The sequence below is a fragment of the Chiroxiphia lanceolata genome, chromosome 16 (genome assembly GCF_009829145.1).
Source record: "Chiroxiphia lanceolata isolate bChiLan1 chromosome 16, bChiLan1.pri, whole genome shotgun sequence".
NCBI classification, from domain to species: Eukaryota; Metazoa; Chordata; class Aves; order Passeriformes; family Pipridae; genus Chiroxiphia; species Chiroxiphia lanceolata.
The window spans coordinates 1,388,000-1,407,968 of NC_045652.1; the positions used below are offsets into that span (position 1 = coordinate 1,388,000).

Genomic DNA, 19,969 nt, shown 5'->3' on the forward strand with positions numbered 1-19,969 from the left:
TGATTTAATCAGTTAAAAACACACAGAGAGTTGTGATACATTTATTCCCACATGGTAGGACATAGGTTCAGGCTGGGGGGGAGTCCAGGAGCCTGAGCTCTATTTCTGCAGCCATTCATGCAGTTGAGAGCCATGTGAAGCTCTTTGCTTACACTCATCTACTGTAACTGCTGATAAATAAGGATATATGCTCCTGGAGCCAAAACCTGGTTTATGTGTGGAAAAGCAGGTGGGTCAAAATTCTGAAACAACCTTCTTAAGGTCTCTGCTAACAGAGCAACTTAACCAGAGCAGTGTTTCAGCAACTCACTCCCCAAAAAAGCCTGAACAGAGGCCAACGCCCCCCAGCAACAACCCACCAGCAGCCCCCAGATCATCTTTCTCCCACAGTTTCACTTCCAAAGCATGTTTAGAAACTCTGGGTAGGTTATGTGTGAAGCACCTTCCCCTGAGAAAGGTCAGAAAAGGACATTTCATGTTGCTGTTCACCACTCCCAGGAGCCATCTCCTACCTTTTCTCATCTGGTAAATGACTGGGTGTGCTCAGGACCTTGTGAACGTTCTGCCATGCAACAAAAAAAAAAAAAGAAAAAAAAGAAAAAAAAAGAGATTTCAAACTTGTAGGACTGAATAATTCCTGAGAACAAACCCCATGGGTTTTTCCTGATGATCAGATTTAATATGACAGTAATCAGCTTCTGCTTATTCATTGCCCTTGAAGGGAATATCTCAAGGCCTTTTGCAGCTCAGGCAACATTCACAGCCTATGCAAATCCACAGACACATCTGAATTCTGCATTTTAATGCCAGCGCTAAAATACATGAAATGCAACACAAAAATCCTCTTCCAAAGAACATTTTTGCAGGCTATATTTCAGCAAGCCTTGATCACTGCTGCCAGCAATCCCTGGATTCTGGGTTGTACCTGCACGTGTAAGCTCTCATTACATACATGAGTGTCTGGGTCATGACTTCCCAGACACTACTGAGAGGTGGATGAAAAAGGAAGATATTTTGGTCCAGTGCTCAAAATCCTGTGATGTTTGACCCTGGGGTCAAGTTAAATACATTTCCAAAGTCTGACCCCAAACTGCACAGGCTCCAGCACGTAGTGCTGCCGGTCTGGAGGCATTTTAATTCTTCCTTCTCTGGAGCAGAGGACACAGCATCTACACTTCCTTTTGCTCCACTGTTTCCTCTTGATTTGAAGAGCTCTTGGGACAGGCCACTAGAAGCCACAGCAGATACACTGAGTATTAGAGCCTCTCATACTGGCCAGTTTACTGATTACACACACTGGTATTCCCAATACAGTGAGTGAAATGGAAGAACAGCCAATTAAAAGACTAAACCAATTGTGTGTGGGATTTTTCAGGAAATCTGGGGTTGGGGGGGAAGCACTGGAAGAACAAAACCACTCTTCAAGTTTGTAGAGAAGCAACCAGCAGCTCTGCCCAGGGAAGGTTTGCAGGGATGATTTCAACAGCAGAGCTCCTGGAACAGCCTCAACCAGAACATCCCGGTGGGGCTGGTGAGCCAGGGAGAGCAGAGCCACCAGCAAAACCTGCCCCACAGAGCTGACATCGCTCTTAGGGATGTGAAGATATATGAGTTCATCCCCTGGTTCCTCCCAGCCAACAGACAGTGTCTTTTTAGGGTGAGGTAGGGAAAAAAAAACCCTCTTGCTTATGGAGCAGGAAGTTCATTGGACTTGCAAAGTCCCCCTTAAGGTGGGAGGCTGCAGGATGGCACAGCACCGAGGTGGCTCCACACCTCACCTGCACAAACAGGAGCAGTTTCCTATTGCAGATCTCCAGGCGCTTCCGTGAGACTTCTGATTTCCGTAACTGGCCATCAGCCAGGGACAGCTGCCTCTTCAGCTCCAGGATGTCCTCCTGGCACAGGGACACAGAAGGAAGAGAGAGGTGGTGGTGATGCTACAGCCTTGGCTTTTGGAAGCACCAATTTATGACATTTGCTACACACAAAAGCAGTGTCCTTTGGGAAGGGACAGTGGGAATGATGCAAATTATAACACGGACCCAGAGAGCACGTTGGCCCTGGGGTCACACACAACAAATGATCTATGTGCTATTTCATTTTCTCCTGTACAAAAAGAAGGAGGGGAACCTTAGTTGTGGCTGCCCCGTCACTGGAAGTGTTCAAGGCGAGGTCGGATGGGGGTCTGAGCAACCTGGTCTTGTGGAAGGTGTCCCTGCCCACGGCAGGGTGGAATGACATGAGCTTCAAGGCCCCTTCCAGCCCAAACTATTCCATGATTCTCTGAACCCACAGAAGGGTCTGTAAGGTTGCGGGGCTTTCTCAGGCTGGGGGGTTGCATTACCTCTATTTCAGAGACGTGTTTTGCTTTCTTCCCAGCCAGCTGCATCTTCAGTTCTGCAATTTCAGCTTCCAGCAAGTGGATCACTTCCTCGTAGTCCTGCTCGGCGCTGTGAGCCTGTCTCTGCACCACCTCGGCCATCTGCAGCTTGTTGTGCAGCGTCCGGTTCTCGGAGAGGAACCCCAGAGCTTTCTGGAAGCAGTGAGAAGTTCTGGTGAACTCACCACATCCACCTCAGCTGACAGCCACCAAACTCATCCTAAGGGCTCCAGAAACCCCTTCACTAACCTGGTTCAGCCTCTGAAGCTCATCTTCCATTGACTTCTTGCTGTTCTCCACCTCTTTCAGGAGAGACTACAGCAAATATTTTCACTGGGTTAGGAGCAACAAGTGACAGGATGTTCTCTAGAAAATGCCCTGGTCTTGTAGCCCCTACCCACCAGAATAATATTTTACAGAGGGAGTTCTGTGCACTCTCCCCCCACAGGGAAAGCTTTTTTGGGCTGTGAGCTGCAGGTCTGCAGAAACCCCCTTGGACACAACCATGGTGCCGGCAGCCTCACTGGGGATCTGCAGCCAAGAGAGGGTGGAAGCCCAGGTGGTTCCTTCTGTTTATCATGGACTTGAATGACTCATGAGGCACTCTTTGGTATTTTTAAAAATATTAACTCTTCTAAGAAGGGACTGCAGACTTTGAGTACAAATAAGTTTTTGTTTGAAGTTGAGAGTGAGAAAGAGGCAATTAAGGAGAGCGGAGGGTGAGAGGCTCCTTTGTGACAAGGAATGCACAGAATGCAAACTGGTGACTCCTCAAGAGGAACAGGCCACACCATTACCCCCGTGGACAACCTCAACAGAAGGCCCCAGCCAGGAACTCTGCTCCACCTTTAGCCGTCGGACTTCGTGCCGCAGATCCGTCATCTCCAGCTGCAGCTGCTCCAGGTCCTCGTTGCCATTGCAGTTGAGAGAGTCAAAGGTCTGCAAGGAGAGGGACAGACTCATCACACATCCAATCCAAACCACTTAAAGAAGGAGTCAGCATTTTTATGCAAAAGATAAAAGTGCATATTAAATAATTCAACACCGAGGTTTTTTTTCACCCCACAGGATTTCACTCTCTGATCCCTGTCATTGTTCAGTAGCTGTCTTACAGTGAATTTTCATTTTGGAAACCAAATGAAATTAGCTAATATTGATTAATTATGGCTATTTTTCCTTCTGCATCACTGCCAGGCTGCTTCCTCATATTATCCCATAGATGTTATTATTTCCTTATTAAAAATGAGTAGTTTGAGATCTTTTATAGAATTTCCTATAATCAAAATGATTAATGCATAGTTCTACCCTCTCTTTATAACTCTAGGACAATCAGAAAATGGCAAATTAGCTTTTCCCATCTCAGAATTCCATGGATTTCACAAAGAACACTCCACGTAGAAGAGCTTTGGACTGACTGACCGGGGAGTGAAAAGCTGATGTATCCAGCAAATTGGCCACTTCGTGCTGTGTGAAGAGCATGGAGTTGGAATCCAGGCCAGCCTCATCCAGCTCCTCCTGCATCAGATCCCTGAGTGCTTGGAGAACATCTGTGAGAAACAAGCAGTTTTTACCAGGCTAAAAGAGAAAAGTGTTTTGTTTTAGGAGAAAATGCTGCTGATTTTGGGGCACCACTCATGCCAATCAGAGAGGGTTTGGAGATGCCAAACAGTCCTCTCTAATACTCCTCAGCAATCCCATCAAGCTTAAATGAGTTGTTGGCAATCTTGTTTCTTATCCAATTGAAAAAACCTACTTTTAAAACCCCAAACCCCCAGATATTTTCAGAGGGGAATTTTCATGACTGTGGTTCTGGGAGTTTTAAAACTTTAAGCCAAACCTACATTTCCCTGACCTGCACCTGCCTCCTGCTACCAGTTCTCATGTTGCTGATTTAAACAAAAAGTCAACTCAGTGAGTTCAGCACTTGGAAAAGGTGTTAAATTGACAAGTCTGAAAATTCAGATTCATTTTGCTTTCAGACGTGAAAGAAAGCACAACAAGAGGGGCTGTGTGGGACAGATGGGAGCCATCAGGGAGGTGGCACCTGGATCCCAGAGCCTCCAGTCACAGAATCACAGAATCATGGAATGGCTTGGGCTGGAAGGGACCTTAAAGATCATCCCATTCCACCCCCTGCCATGGGCAGGGACACCTTCCACCAGCCCAGGTTGCTCCAAGCCCTGTCCAACCTGGCCTTGGACACTTCCAGGGATGGGGCAGCCACAGCTTCTCTGGGCAACCTGTGCCAGGGCCTCCCCACCCTCACAGGGAAGAATTTCTCCCCAGTATCCCACCTAACCCTGCCCTCTGGCAGTGGGAAGCCATTCCCCCTTGGCCTGTCCCTCCAGGCCCTTGTCCCCAGTCCCTCTCCAGCTCTCCTGGAGCCCCTTTAGGCCCTGCAAGGGGCCCTCAGGTCTCCCTGGAGCTTATTCCTTCTCCAGGTGAACACCTCCAGCTCTCCCAGCCTGGCTCCAGAGCAGAGGGGCTCCAGCCCTGGGAGCATCTCCGTGGCCTCCTCTGGACTCTCTCCAACAGCTCCACATCCTTGTGCTGTTGGTTCCCCCATATCCTGAGGCAGCTCTGCAGGTGAGGTCTCACCTGAGGGGACAGAGGGGCAGAATCCCCCCATCCCTGCTGCCCACGCTGTGAGATCAGCCCAGGGCACGGGGGGTTTCTGGGTCCCAGCACACACAGCCAGGGCATGTCCAGCCCCTCACCCACCAGCACCTCTAGATCCTTCTCCCAGGACTGCTCTCAATCCATTCTCTGCCCAGCCTGGATCCATGCTCTGGATTGCCCTGACCCAGGTGCAGGACCTTGCACTTGGCCTTGTTGAACCTCACGAGGTTTGCACAGGCCTCACGTGGTTCTGTGTCCCAGCCCTCGCTCTGCACAAAAACATTGCTCCAAGTTGCCTTGTGTCTGTTCTGTCTGGTGGGGACAATGCTGATGGCTTTGGATTTTTACTAAGAACCTTCTGGGGAGCAGACTTTGTGGGTCAGACAAGCAGAGCTGGCTTTTATTTTCTGTGTGTCCTCTGGTCAGCTCCTGCTCGGAAAGCTGGGATTTTAAGTGAGCCCTTGGAGCAACTTTTATTTTAGTCTGATTTTACATCTGATAGGACAAGGGAAATGGCTTTAAACTGACAGAGAGTAAGTTTAGACTAGATGTTAAGAAGAAATTCTTCCCTGTGGGGGTGGTGAGGCCCTGGCACAGGTTGCTCAGAGAAGCTGTGGATGCCCCATCCCTGGAAGTGTCCAAGGCCAGGGTGGACGGGGCTTGGAGCAACCTGGCTGGTGGAAGGTGTCCCTGCCCATGGCAGGGGGTGGAATGAGATGAGCTTTGAGGTCTCTTCCAACCCAAACCATTCTGTGATTCTACCAAATGCCTTTTCTTGTGTTTGTGACTTTTCTTAACTGTTTTGAGGCTCCATCAGTGCCCAGGCAGGGTCTCACCTGCCGCCTCTCTCCTTTCTTATCTGCCAGCAAAGCTCCCCAAGCCCAGCCCAGGTCCCGCTCACCTCCGTAGGCCACCGTCCCCTGCGAGTCCGTGGTCAGGCTCTGCCGCAACTGCCTCTTCTTCTCCTCAGTCACATCCAGGCCAAGATACCGCAGAACCTTGAGCAGAAACAAAGAGCCTTTAAAAAGAAAAATACTGGAAAAGCAACTCTTTGGAGTAAGCACTGGGAAGACACTTGGTGCCGGGTTTCTCCTGGAAGTGGTTCTCCAGGAAGCATCTCCCAAAGAAGCAGGCTTTGGTTGGGTTTCCAGTCTCTCCTTTCCTACATGTGTACAGAAATGTCTGTTCCTGAAGACAGGGACATGTTCACGTCCTTCCAAGAACATTTTCTACAGACTGCACTCAGATTTGCAGCTCTGATGAGCTGTCAGGGCTTTTATTCATAGCCAGTGGAGTTTAGCAAGGCTCATCTGGCCTCTCCTCTCTCTTACTGCCTGGGAATTGTGTTTAGGACCAGGAAGATAAAAGCTGTTCTCAGAATATTTCCCATGGTGAGAGGAGACATTCAAACATTTTGCTTTTCCGCTTCATCTTTTGCTCTCTCATTACTCCTGATGCCCTGACTTCTACTGATACTTATCAGTTGAACCCCAGGGCACCACAGAGAGCAGATAAACCTGTGCAAGCCCCACTTCACTGCAGGCGGCAGCGACTAAAAGCTTTTAAAGGACGAAGTGGAGCTTGGCAGACTGGGAAAGAGCCCGAATGAAACCCTGGCCTGTCCCAGGCTGCACACACAGCTCCTGCTCCCAGCTCGTGGGGCCCCTGGGAAGGGGTGAGCGATGAATCCTTGCTCAGGTTTCCATCACAAGCGGGTCCCTGGGACCCGTCTGGTCTCTCACCCCTGCTCCTCTGCCCCCTGTGCAAGGCAGTGCTGCAGGCTCCCAGACCGCCTACCACACTTTGGGGTGCTGGGTGGCTTGACCACCCCAAAACCACCTCAGGCTGTGCCTGTCGGTGTCACACCCCGGCCCTGTCACCGCTGCAGTGCCCGTGTGTAACACGGGCTTTCAAAAGGGGAAACCCGGCGTCCCACTGCTCCTACCCAGAGGAGCTGCTTTGTACTCATGACGGGCAGAGGTCGCTGCAAAATGCGGGCCTAAGTCCCGCTCTAGGAGAATTAGGCAGGCTTAGAGGAGTTCTGCCGTCCCGGGAGGTGGGAGCAGCCGAGGGCGAGCTCTCGGCCGCCGTCAGGTGGCAGCAGATGTTCGTCACATCGGGGCCACCGCGGTGTCCCCTGGCCCTGCACAAGGGACCTGCACGAGGGACCTGCACAAGGGACCTGCATGAGGGACCCTGCTCCTGCTGTCCCCCTCAAACGCCAGCAGAACCCAGGGGGACATGCACCCCAAACCAGACAGGGACATGGGCCCCCAGGGCACTCTGCCCTGCACCAGGTCTTGATGTGCAAATGGGTAGCTCTGCTCTCTGCCCATAAAGCAGGTTTTCCATAAAATGCTGAAGGAATTAGCAGTTCTAGCTGGATCCTCGGTGACATGTCTCCTATCTCTCTCCTCGCGCCCACCAGGCTGCCCGTGGTCACCCCAGCAGCAACAGCAGCACCAAATATTTGTAGTCCAAGGGAGGTGTGAATGCCAGAAGACTTCTGGAGCCCCCCAGAGCACTGAGAAATAGCCAAGAGGAGACAAGGTGTGTCCAAATTCCCCTTTGGACATAGTCAGGATATTCCACTACTCGTACTCCCTTTTTACCTTCAGAGGCTGGACTCAACCTCCAGCACTCTCAGCTGCAGAGAGGAAGGGCTATTTCCTGCATAGCTCACCTTGCTTTGGGAAGAGGGACCCATTCTACTTACCAGTTCCAGTTTCCCATCCTTGAGCCGGATATGGGGATCCAGTGCTACTTTTGGTTTGGTGCCTGAAGCTGCTTTGTGATTAGATGCTGAAGCAGGTGCTGAAAAATCAAAAATAAATTTTAATGGGGGAGCATTTGGTAGAAGAAAGAGGTTTCTGCAAAGCAAACTTAGAACTCTGATTATATGAAATATTATGTGTGTGCAGCAGGACAAAAATCAAAGTTCAGGATTTATTAAATCCGGTTCTGAAAGGCTGAACTAGGCCACTCTTGGAAAGATAGGATATTGGGGCAAACCCTTCTGAAACTGGGCTTCTGCATGGTTTAAAATGGGATGTTTCATCCAAGGACCTTGGTCTGCAAAAATAGCACTTTGGAAACTTCCAGTCACAGTGTTTTGTGGAGTCTTGGGGCCTGCAGTTGTGGTGAGCTGTGAAAAAAAAAGAATTAAACAAAATCTGCCTGGTTCTCATCTGCTCTAACTGATTAAGCAAAACTGAAGCAATTCATGACACCCATGGGAATGGACAGATTAAAAGCAATGTGGAAAAACACCACTGCAAGATTTTTTCCCTCTTCAAGACTGCAAAAATCCTTTAGCCCTTTTCCCCTCTGTTGGGCAGGCAGAGTTTTTTGGGTAGAAGGAGCCACATGCATGGTGAGGTGGCCACAAAGGGAGAAAGAGGCAGAAAGAGCAGCTGCTGTGCTGGGGAAAAGCTGTTGTGAGCTGGAAGATCCAGCTGGCTCAGCACTGCCAGCACTGCTGCACAGCTGAAAGGGTCCAGAGCGAAGCCCTGCCCCTCCACCCCTGGAGGGATCCTCACCTTTTCCATTATGATTAGCCCTTGTCTGTAAGGAACCAGGATATTCCCTGGGAAAGCACTGCAGAAGGCATTGCCTGCTGGGGACAACCCGCCAGAGTCCAGAAAGGTGCAGGGTTGCTGTGCCTGCCCCTGCCCACCCTCAAACCCTCAACCCAGGTGATAAAACTCCTTCTCATGCCAGTGGCCCGAGATTTGCCCAGGAAGCAATTCCTTTTGTCTGCCTGGGATCTGATTAACACCATGGGAAGCCCCTCTTTGCCGAGTAACTCCACTCCTCGGGAATCTCTGGAGCACTTCTCCCCACACCCTCCTGACCATCAGGGCAGGGCCCAGTGCAAGGGGAAGGAGCAGCAGAGGTGCTGCACAAATGTAATCCTCCTGTTCCAGAGATCCATCTACTCTGCCAGAGCTGGGAGCAGTAAGAGGTAACAACTGGGTTTGCTGGACTGGCCACCAACACTTCCCTCTCCAAGTTCAAGGGTGGAGCCATCACCCTTCTCAGCTTGGCTAATCAGGATTAGCTCTGGGTGGCTTTGCTGTCAGCCCTGAACACGGAGATATCCAGGGCATCCACCAGACACCCAGAGACAGGCAGGCACTGGCCCAGGCTCCAAGCCTGGCTGCTGCTCTTTCAAAACCAGTTGTCTGTTTTCATGGGTGGCAACACTGACACGAAGCCTCCTCAGCATTTCACAGTAAAACCTGGTGGGATCAATCTCCCAGCTAAGTCAGGCAGTGATTAGGTCACTGCTATTGCTGGATTGCTCTGTCCCCACCCCTGGCAGTGCTGGCTCTCCGTGGTGGCCACCTGAGAGCCCACCTGACACCTGCAGGACCCTCAGAGCAAGGAGGACAGAGCAAATCCCTGTCCCAGGGCCTCTCCAGAGGAGCATGGAAGACAGAGCTGGAGCCATGAGTTGCCCGAGGTGGCACAGGCACCCCTGGAAGCAGAGCTGGCACACACCCAGCCCAGCACCGGCTGCTCGCCACCAATCCCAGGTATGGACTAAACACCATTCACCTCCAGTGCTTGCTCTCAGCCTTCCAGATGGGAATTACAACAAGGCACAGGGATTTGTAAGCACAGGCACTGCCCTGGCAGCACGTGGGGAAGGATTTGAGGCTGCAAGAAGGATGGGCAGCACTTGCTGGAGCCTCATTGGGAAAGCCTGTCTTTGCCTCGGGGCAGGACAACATTCCTGTCACAGAGATGTGGGGTGTCTTGGTGGAGATTGTCTCCCTGGGCTCTGGGTCACAGAGGTTATGGAGGTTTCCTGCCATTCCTAAGGGATCTGGGAAGCTGCAGGGTGATTCGAGTTCACCTCCACTGCTGCCACCCTGTTGGGTGAAGAGTCGGTCTCTCCACAAAAGGTAAGAGCTCAGTAGACCCAGAGCAGGGAGAAAAAACACAGCATGGAAAATAAGCAAAAAGTGAAGTTTGGGTGTAGAGAGGAGTCTGATTTAGTCACATCTAGAAGCCATTTCCCAGTTTGGCCGACGGAGGGCATCCTTACTGCCTGTTCGGCGCCAGGGTTGGTGTGTATGTCACCACTGTCACTGACTGCCTGGTGTTACACTGTGTGTCCGAGGACCCCCCATTCCCGTCAGAGGGAATGTGGCCTGTGATGGGACCTGCTGAATGTCTGACATGGGCAAAGGCACTACCGCAAATGAACCAAAGGCTGAGAGGAGAAGAATTTGTGTCCTGTGAATACCTCAGTCCTTGAATGCCTTAGTAAAGAGTTTTGCTACTTTGGGCAAACATGGACATAGCTACTACTCGTTGAGTAAGCCAAGCTGCTGCCTTCCCTCTCTCTGAGCAGGCTGAGTCTCGTTATCACCCCATTAAATTCCACTACAGCAGTATAAACACTGATAAAAAAATGTAGTGATAGGACAAGGGGGAATGGCTTCCCACTGCCAGAGGGCAGGGATAGATGGGATATTGGGAAGGAATTTTTCCCTGTGAGGGTGGTGAGGCCCTGGCACAGGTTGCCCAGAGAAGCTGTGGCTGCCCCTGGATCCCTGGAAGTGTCCAAGGCCAGGTTGGACGGGGCTTGGAGCAACCTGGGCTAGTGGAAGGTGTCCCTGCCCATGGCAGGGGGTGGGACTGGATGAGCTTTAAGTTCCCTTCCAACCCAAACTAGTCTGAGATTCTGTGATTTTATAATTTCATCATCCTGAGCTTGAGGAGCCACAGCTCTTTGTCCCCCACACAAGGAGAGTGGTTGAGCAGGACTCTTACCTGAGACCGTAAGCTCTGGTGGGCAAATGTCCGGTGACAAAGAAGGCACAGGAAAAGGATTTTCACGTCTATTCTAGAAAAACAAGACAAAATAGCACAGACAGTCGCTAAGAAGAATCTGCTGGTGTTAATAAAGAGCAGAAGATTGAGGTGTTCAAGAGAGAGCCACCCAGCTGGCCCATGAAGGCACCACATGTGCAGATGGGCCAAAAGAGACTCTGGGGGTTTCTCTGGGAGCATCTGGTACAGGAATGTTCCTGGGCCATCCCAAGACTTCTGGTCACGCCCTTAATGTAACTGTGATTGAGAGCTGATGCTGAATTTGGCCTCGTGTGGTTTCTGCACAGAGGTTCTCCCTGAAGCTCTGTGTCCAACCCACCAGTGAGGTCCTGAGTAGTCTGACCACAGCAGGTGTAATATTTACCCCAAACACAAAACTACCACAGTGAGGTGTGGGTAAAGGATCCAACCATACCATTTAGCTACAGCTCTAGGGCCTGCTGCTGCTTTTCATAAGCACTTCCCAGCCTGGTGCACCCAAAAGAAACACGCAGATGACACTTGTGCAAGTCTGTGTCTCCACAGGGCTGGAAAGAGATGTTTTGTGAATGATCTTGTATGAAAGGAACATCCATCTGGCCTCTTCATTTTGCCAAAAAAACCCACTCTTTCCTCACTGTTTGCCTGCTTTTGCATTCAGACTGTACTTGTGAGTAAGAATTGTGTCTCAGATCTATCAAGGCTACAATAAAATGAAATAAAATTGGACTTTCCAAAGGAAATGTGTGGTTGCCACTTATGTCCACAGGTAGAAAATATTCTGGATGGCTGGAAAACAGGGGATTAAGGAGTTTGGTCTCAGAACTTTAAACATTTTTCTTTAAAGGGGTTTTGTTATTTTGCTCACAGCCAAACAGACCTGAGGGAAAGGAACTTCTAAAGGAAGCTTCTGAGGGAGAGGGTACACCCAGCACAGTACCAGCCCAGGAGAGGAGCAACAAGTGCACAGAATCCAGACAGAGACCTAAAGAATTGTGAGGAATGTGTGTCCAAGCACACACAGCTGGAGCACTTGTCTCTGCCAACCCAACATGGAGCTCAACCTCCCAGGAGGAATGAGCCTGGCTTATCATTAGAGCAGTCAGGAGCAGCAATGGGCTGCGTAGGAACGCTCTGGATCCATCCTTATCAGAGGGCTCGAAGAATAAAGGGTTGTTCCTGCCTTTGGGTAGGAGCCAGCCTAGATCAAACTGACTCCAGAGATCCCTTCCAGCTCTATGACTGGAGTGGAATGAGATGCAGGTTACTATCCACAGAAGGGTTTTGTTTTTGAAAACCTGAGACTCCTGGAACAGGTCTGAATGCAGGCCCTGGAGATGAAATTCCTCTCATTACCTCCACAGATCCTTCTCTGTCTCAAATCCAAGAGAGAAGAAATGATTTCAGATTTAAAATACCTGCCTGTAAAACAGGGCCACGTGTATCAGTATTACAGACTTTCCACTGTCCCAAAATATTGCCAGGGAGTCCCTAAAGATGAGTTTTCTGATCAAAGAAAGGTCACAGGATCTGTGCTGTGAGAGATGAACTTCAACCTACCTCTGGGGACCTCACGTGGACCTTGAGCCTGCAGGAGCTCAGGCCATTTCCCACAGCCTTCGGAGGTGGTGATGGGATGTTGTTGTGCACTGACAGTCCAGGATGTAACCGTCCCCTTCCAGGAATAAAGGCCACTTCTGTGCTTCCCTCGTGTCTTAAACAAACAGCAAATACAGGACATCTTATTAACAAAACAAAAGGTACAAAGCTGCAGAACTTCCATGCTCTGGTTCTGTCTCCAGGGTGATCTCACTTAAGCCCAAGCAGCCTCCACCAGTGCAGCTGGATCTGCACCAGCTGTGTTCCATAGATTCATAGAATCATAGAATCATTAAGGTTGGAAAACACCTCGTTGAGTCCAACCCTTAACCCAGCACTGCCAAGGCCACCACTAAACCATGTCCCCATGTGCCACATTTACATGTTTTTTGAACACTGACAGGGATGGTGATTCCACTACTGCCCTGGGCAGCCCGTGCCAGGGCTTTACAACCCTTTCCATGAAGAAATTTTTCCTCATATCCAGTCTAAACCTCCCCTGGCACAACTTCAGGCCTTTGTGTCTTGTTCCATCAGCTGTTACTTGGGAGAAGACATCGACACCCACCTGGTCCCACCCTCCTTTACAGATCAATAAGGTCTCTCCTGAGCCTCCTTTTGTATGGTTCTTTGAACTTCAGTTCTGTTGCAGAACTCTGCTGGGCAGTGATAGGAGATATTCACGAGGTCCAGAACATTGGGAAGGTCTGGATTACACTTCAGGATGACCCATGCCTTCAAGATTTCCTTATGTGACCACCTATCAGAACCATCTCAAAGCATCATTTAAGACTAATGATGCTCTTGAAGACAAATGTGACATAAAGGGTTTCTGCCTAAGACTCAACAGCACCCTGATGATGACAACAGGAAATATGTTCTATGCTTACCTGAATTTGGCTTTTTCAATTATTTTTCTGGCCTCTTCGTGTGTGCTGCCCACCAAAGAATCTCTGTTGATGGCGATTAGTTGGTCACCAGGTCGGAGCCGACCATCCTAAACAAACAGAGAGAAAGACACAGCGTTGGGAAGGAAATGTCTCTGCCCAGAGCCTTCTCCTGCAACACAAATCCTCATTAGCCTGTGCAGTGCATTGTCCATTTACTCTTAGAAAAACTGTTTCAGAACAGCTCCAGCCTCCAGGAGAAGTCCCCAGAGGCCACCAAGGGTCTCCACGCTGACTTACCTTGTAACAGTCACCATCTGGCAAAAGCTCTTGGACATAAATCATGGGCCCATCAGGCCTGTTAGATCCACCACTGATTGTCAGCCCCAGGCCGGAGGAGTTTGCTATGGAAATGCTCTGGATTCCTGAGTCAATGGAGCAGCTGCAAGGGAGAGACGTTCGCAGGTGACTCGAGGTGAGCCGGGTTATTTTCCCATGTCACTGAACAAACTCTGCCTGGATTTCTTCCCGTGCATGATCCTTCTACCTTCTCCCAACCTTTTCCCTGCATCCTTTCTTCCACCCAGCCTTGGAGGGAGGAGATGAGTTGGAAAGAGGCTCTTGTTCCTTGGCAGACACTGTTCAGCGTTATGAAGGGGACTGGCTCACATAATCCCAAATACCAGGGAATACTCACAGAACCACGGAATATTCTGAGTTGGAAGGAACCCACAAGGATCATCAAGTCCAACTCTTAAATGAATGGCCCATACAGGGATCAAACCCACGACCTTGGTGTTATCAGCACCATGTTCTGACCAACTGAGCTCATCTCAGGGTTAAAATAGAGAAGAAACTAAAGGTTTAACTAGAATAGATTTGGCATTCCTGGTTTTTATAGCTAAAAGCACACAAAGGATCAACATGGTTATTGCTTGAATCCAGCTAAATCACCAGACAGCAATTTACAGATCGGTCAAGTATTAAGCAGCTCTTAGGAAACATCCAAGGGAAGCTTGGGATACACAGCTGAGTGTGTCTAAACTGAGGTTTGGAACTCAAAATCTTGGAAGATTCCCTAAGAAATGGTCATCCTTTGCAGCAACACCCACTACACTGTGAGTGCTGCTGTGACAGGGGGAGAGATGGCTCTCCCAGTGAAGGATGGAAATGGAGCAGCAACCAGGTGGGACCTTTCCCTCCAAGAGTGACCAGACAGGATCCAACAGGCCACCAAGACACTGCCACAGCAGGTCAGGGTTTGGGGGAGCAGAGATTTCACTGACCTCTGATGGGCTGGTGGGCACCACTGCAGCAGGGAGGTTTGGGGAAGGATTTGGTGGGGTCTAAGAGTCAGCAAACAGTTTTCTCCAAATGAGATGGGTGCAGCTGGTTTTTCACCTTTTCCATTTATTTCCATAGCAGCCAATCCCCAAACAATCTGAACTTTCTGGTCCTGCTGATGTTGTCTCATAACTTAAGACACAATGACAGCTGTGCATCCTGTGCCCCACAGTGACACCAGCGTGTCACCACCCCATGCTCCCCAGTGATGCCACTCCTGGAGGTCAGACACTGCACTGAAAGGGGTGCATGTGCCTTGTTCTTATGAAAAAGTGCTTTAAGGTAAATGATTTTACGAAAATGATGTCATGAAATAACAGCCTTAAAACCTCCACTCACATCAAAATATCAGACACCCTCTGTGGTGACTCTGAACTGTATCTGAGTCCTGCTGCTCAATGGGGTGGCAGGGCCTCAGGTGACAGCACTGGGCAGCCACGTGCATGAAAAGACCCATGGACCAAATTACACCTCTCAGCTGACCACCAACACTCAGCTGCAATCAGTGGTCTGTGATTCCAGAAGACCACTGGGGCCTGGCACTGGCATGGAGACAAGCAGAACAAGGCACAGCAGGGCAGTGCTGAGTGAGGAGGCCACCAAAGCAGGCCCTCTCTAGCCTATGTGCCCATTTCCCTGCTCATTGCAGGGTGGTTGGAATGAGATGATCTTTAAGGTGCCTTCCAGTCCAAGCCATTCTGGACTTCTGTATTTCAGCCTGGGGTGGGTTCACAGCACAGGAAGGATGGTTTGTCCAAACCAACTGCCAAGTAGATAATCTGGCCTCTCCTCTGTGTGGGTCTCTCACTCCATGCAAGCAGCTTAAACCTCTGGTGCCAAATATTTGTCCTCTACAAATCCCTAATAAGCTGGTATTTAGCAAGAGGATTTACTGGTTCTGCAGTGAGGGCTGATTCTCTTTACCAGCAACTTGGCTTGTTTACGCTGGCAGAGGGAGGGAAGCTGCAAGCCCTGGGCACAAGTGGTCCCCATTCCACGACTATGAACACCCTGTGAGCTGTCCCTCTGGAGAAGGACAACCCTGAGTGCCCCGGAGATGAGACTCTGCAGAAAGACAAGCTCTGCCTGTCCAAACCTCTGAGCTGTGGAATGTGAAAGGGGCAGATGACCACATGAAAACACACGCTCCAGGAGATGCTCTAGAGACCAAAGGAGGTGGTGACTCTTGGCAACCACTGTTGACCCCAAAGCAAACGGCGTCGGGAATATTTGCCTGGAGAGGTGCTTGTGTTCTTGGTACATGGGGTCAGCATGCCAGAAGCAGGGCAATAGGAAACAAGATCCCAAAACACCTCCTGAAAGCACCACTGGCCTTGCAGGAACACTCTGCTCATGGCATGTTTTGTAAAGGTGATGTGCAGGGTCCTCTCAGCTGGCTGTAAACCAGCACCTTTCCCTGGGATCTGGAGGGGATGAAGAGGAGCTGTTGCATAGTTAACCATAGTGCAGATATATTGACTGCCTCAACTGGGAAGCTTTTCACCTCTTGAGCACAAACTTCCCAGGAACAGCCAAGATGCCACCACGCCATCTAGAAGATGCTGTGATCTCCCAGCCATTGGTGATAAATCAGTGGAGAGGACATAAGGAGGAACAAAGCTGTTCCCCAAGCACTGGAATTACTTTCTGGCTCTAAGGCAGTGTCAGACACTCAGTGGTGTCTCCATGGCCCACCAGGGCCGGGCTGTGTGGGGCCAGCCCCGGGACAGGTACGTACTGTGCGTGAGGGGCGTGCGCCGCGTTCCCGAGGCAGGGCCCGTGGGAGTTGGCAGGACTCAGCAGCAGCGGGCTCTGGGAGCGCGAGGAGGAGCCCGAGGATGTGCTTTCCAGGTATCGACCTGAACAGCAAAGTCCAAGTCAGTCCAGGGCACACAAACCCAGCATCACCCTCCTCCCCTGCTCTGCCTCTGAGAGCTCTCACTGTATTCCTGTCTTTTTTAGGAAAATCACATGTTTGTTGAAATCATCAGGATATGGCTTATGGGAGAGGAAACATTCAGCCCCCTCGGCACAGTTCCAGAATGTCACCCCTCTGGCAGCCCTACATACCCCTGCCATAGGGGAAGGGTTGGCAGCTGGCTGGTGGGATGCCAAGTCAGAGGGACAGCTTCCTTCCCCATGCACACATGGATTTGTGTGCTGGCACCTCGCTTACATCAACCCTTTTCCACCTCATTAAACATTTCCCATTTGCAAATAAAAAATAGTGATGGTTGAATGAATTATTGCTGAGATGCTTTGAAATCCAGAGCAAAAAGCTAAAGCTGCCCCTGCAGAGATGGGTACTGATGGAGTCACCTGCACGACACATCAGTTAAGCAGAGTCTGGGGATCTGGGGAGTGATCACAATCCCAACTCAAGTATCCCTTGTTCCCTCCGAGGAGGTGGCTCGTTGCCTCGCTTCATGCTTGCCCTGTGTTGGCCACCCTGCTCTGCACCTGGGCTTGGAATAAGGATGAGCTTCCTTCAAACCTCCACCCAAACACCTGCCCAAATCCAGTCCCAACTCCTTCAGAATTACACTGGGACAAAGGAAACTCTCTTTGGATCCCCCCAAGGACACCCTGAGTTACTCACTGCCGCCGTGCAGGACCGGCGAGCTCCGCGCCGAGCCCGTGTTGCTCTGGGAGCCAAACTTCTCCAGCAGCTCAGAGAACTCCCTCCTGGAAACAACAACATGGTGAAGTCAGCTGCTGCTCAAGATTATCCCCCACCCGATTACCTGGCAATGGTGCCTCTGGTGGCAGTGACTTAGTACCAAGTCTGCAGGGCCGTGCCCTCCAGCAGTGGGGAGCAGACAGGGCTGCCTTGTGCACAAGGGGAACACCCTGGTTTCAGGAGCTTGTGCAAGGCTTCAGGTCTGTAATCAATCTCATGGCAGAGCAGCTTTCCTGCAATGGGCTGGAGCTTCAGTGTGATCCTTCCCTGCCCTGGAATGTGTTCAGGGTGAACTTGGGCAAGAGGAGCTGGGAAGGGATTTATTCTTAAAGGTCTTTTCCAACCAGAATGATTCTGTGATCCTACGGACAGGCTCTGGTGTTGAGGACTGTCATTCCTGAGAGAGGGCAGATGGACATTGGAGCCCAGCCTTGCATCCCACTTGGCACCCCTGCCTTGCACCCAACCTCATGGAGCCTCCCAGGAATCAGGCGAAATATTTTCGCCCCCAACTATCGGGCTCAAAATTTTGGAATCACACACCACACAAATTAAACAGACTGTCAGAAGGAGCTGTAACTGTGCAAACATAGAACAAAAAGGCTTGGCTTGTTTGTGACTCTTTCTAGAACAGTTACATAAAGATTATTCTCTGGTTTTTACTCCTCCTTCCAGGACAGAAGGCAGATCCTTCTAGCTCTTGCTGGAGTGAAGATAGGATGTGGCTTTCTGGAGCACGTGCAGAAGCAGCTGCCAACTCTCTGAATCCATCCATGGTGATGCCCTCTATGAACATCTCCGATGAAGCTCTTGGAGCATAACACCTTAACAAAGACCTGCACACAATCTTATCCAGAAAACCCCCTGGAGAGCTGGCTCCATGCTCAGGCACCTCCCTTAGTGCTCTGTTCCTGGTGGAGTTTGACCACCATGTAACTATGCAAGCCCCTGATGAGCTGTAACAACCTGTACACCACAGGTGAATTGCTTTGTGGCCTTCCCTTTGCCACGTGTGACATCTGGGGTTTGTAAACCCCACTGAGAACCACCATTATCCATGTTTACCAGCTCCTGCCTCATTTCTGAGACCTTTCTTTGAGCTGCCTTTTGGATGAGGAGACATGGAGAGGGATGACACCATCATGTTGATCTTCAGCAGCCTCCTGATCCATCCCAGCCACGTTGGTTCTTTGCTCCCAGGAACATCTGTCCCTCTGCAACAGGGGGGTCCCCTCCTTTCATAACCCAACCTTTATAACCCCACCCTACCTGATCAATCCGACCTTTGGCAGAGAGCAGAGCCTCAAGGATGACTAATTTCTTACACATGCCAATAAATAAGCAGCCAGGCAGTGGGAGAGACCCTGAAAGTGTTGTTTCTGTGGCCACAGCAGCACCATTAGATGTCCTCTTTGAAGGCATGAGGGAATCCCCATGGGAAGGTGCCTTCCTGATGCTATAGCCCCAGGAAAAGCCTGGGTATGAGTGGCTCGCTCTCAGGCTTGACAGTCAGACAAGCTCAAGACATAAACCTGTAGGAAAGCAGCCACAGCAAAGTTCCCTGAGCAAGGAGACAGCTCTCACACACACGCAGACGCTGTGTCATCTGCGTTCCTCACCGGGACACAGGTTATATATTATTGGCTAGATTAGAGTCAACAATATTAAATGATGAATGAATCATCAGCTCCTCGGATTCCTGCTGGAAATGCTCTCAGTAATTTACATCTTCCCAGTAACAACCAGCTCATTAACAAACTTCAAAGACCAGTACATGCCTTATCTAATATTGCCATCAAATTTATGCCTTATTCATTCCATCTAATGCTAATTTAAAACCCAAGTGTCACACAATACTCAGTGACATGCCTTGGTGAATCCCAATATTTGCATTGACACTATTGTCTTTATCAATTAAACCCATGACCTTAAAAAAAGACAATTACTTTGTTCAGAAACCCCACCTCCCACAAAGCTGTTTTAGTTTTCACCTCTTGGGCACAAACTTCCTGGGAACAGTCAAGATGCCACCACAGCATCTTCGAGGCACTGTGGTCTCCAGCCATTGTTGTGATAGAACAGTATGAAGGATATAAGGATGATCAAAGCCCTTCTCTAAGCACTGTAATTATTTATTGGATCTACCCCCCAGAAAGTGTTAGACATGTGATGATGTTTTCATGACCCAACCCATGTGTTGGGCCAGCCCTGTGTGACCTGTACATACTGTGCTTGAGGGGTGTCAAGTTTCATGAAGTTGGACACCAAAATATGTATAAAATATTAGGAAAAAATTCTTCACTGCAAGGATGTCAGGCACTGGAACAGCCCAAGGAAGTGGTGGAGTCACCATCCCTGGAAATGTTCAAAAAACGTGTGGATGTGGCACTTGGGGATGTGGTTTAGTGGTGGCCTTGGCAGTGCTGGGAGAATGGTTGGTCTGGAAGATCTCAGAGAGCTTTTCCAACCTGAATGATTCCACAAGCACTGGGAAAGTGGAAGGACAACTCAGCTCCTACAGCAGTAGGACAGTGGTTGCTGTTCTGTGATTCCCTGGGCTGAGCCTTGGGTGGATCTTACCTTAGCAGAATTTTTCCACTTTCCAGCAAAACTGCTGTGTTTCTACAGGTGATTCAC

General features: G+C 50.0%; 1 protein-coding gene across 1 annotated transcript in view; it reads right to left on the minus strand.

The window, feature by feature from the left end:
* Positions 1–19,969, minus strand: part of LOC116794787 (syntaxin-binding protein 4-like) — a 38,835-nt gene that overhangs the window by 3,845 nt on the left and 15,021 nt on the right. The window contains 14 exon segments of the mRNA XM_032703847.1: positions 513–562; positions 1,779–1,895; positions 2,345–2,533; positions 2,630–2,695; positions 3,227–3,319; positions 3,800–3,927; positions 5,901–5,997; positions 7,716–7,813; positions 10,784–10,856; positions 12,383–12,536; positions 13,312–13,418; positions 13,609–13,750; positions 16,391–16,511; positions 17,252–17,337. Of these exon segments, the coding sequence (XP_032559738.1) occupies positions 513–562; positions 1,779–1,895; positions 2,345–2,533; positions 2,630–2,695; positions 3,227–3,319; positions 3,800–3,927; positions 5,901–5,997; positions 7,716–7,813; positions 10,784–10,856; positions 12,383–12,536; positions 13,312–13,418; positions 13,609–13,750; positions 16,391–16,511; positions 17,252–17,337 (1,521 nt within the window).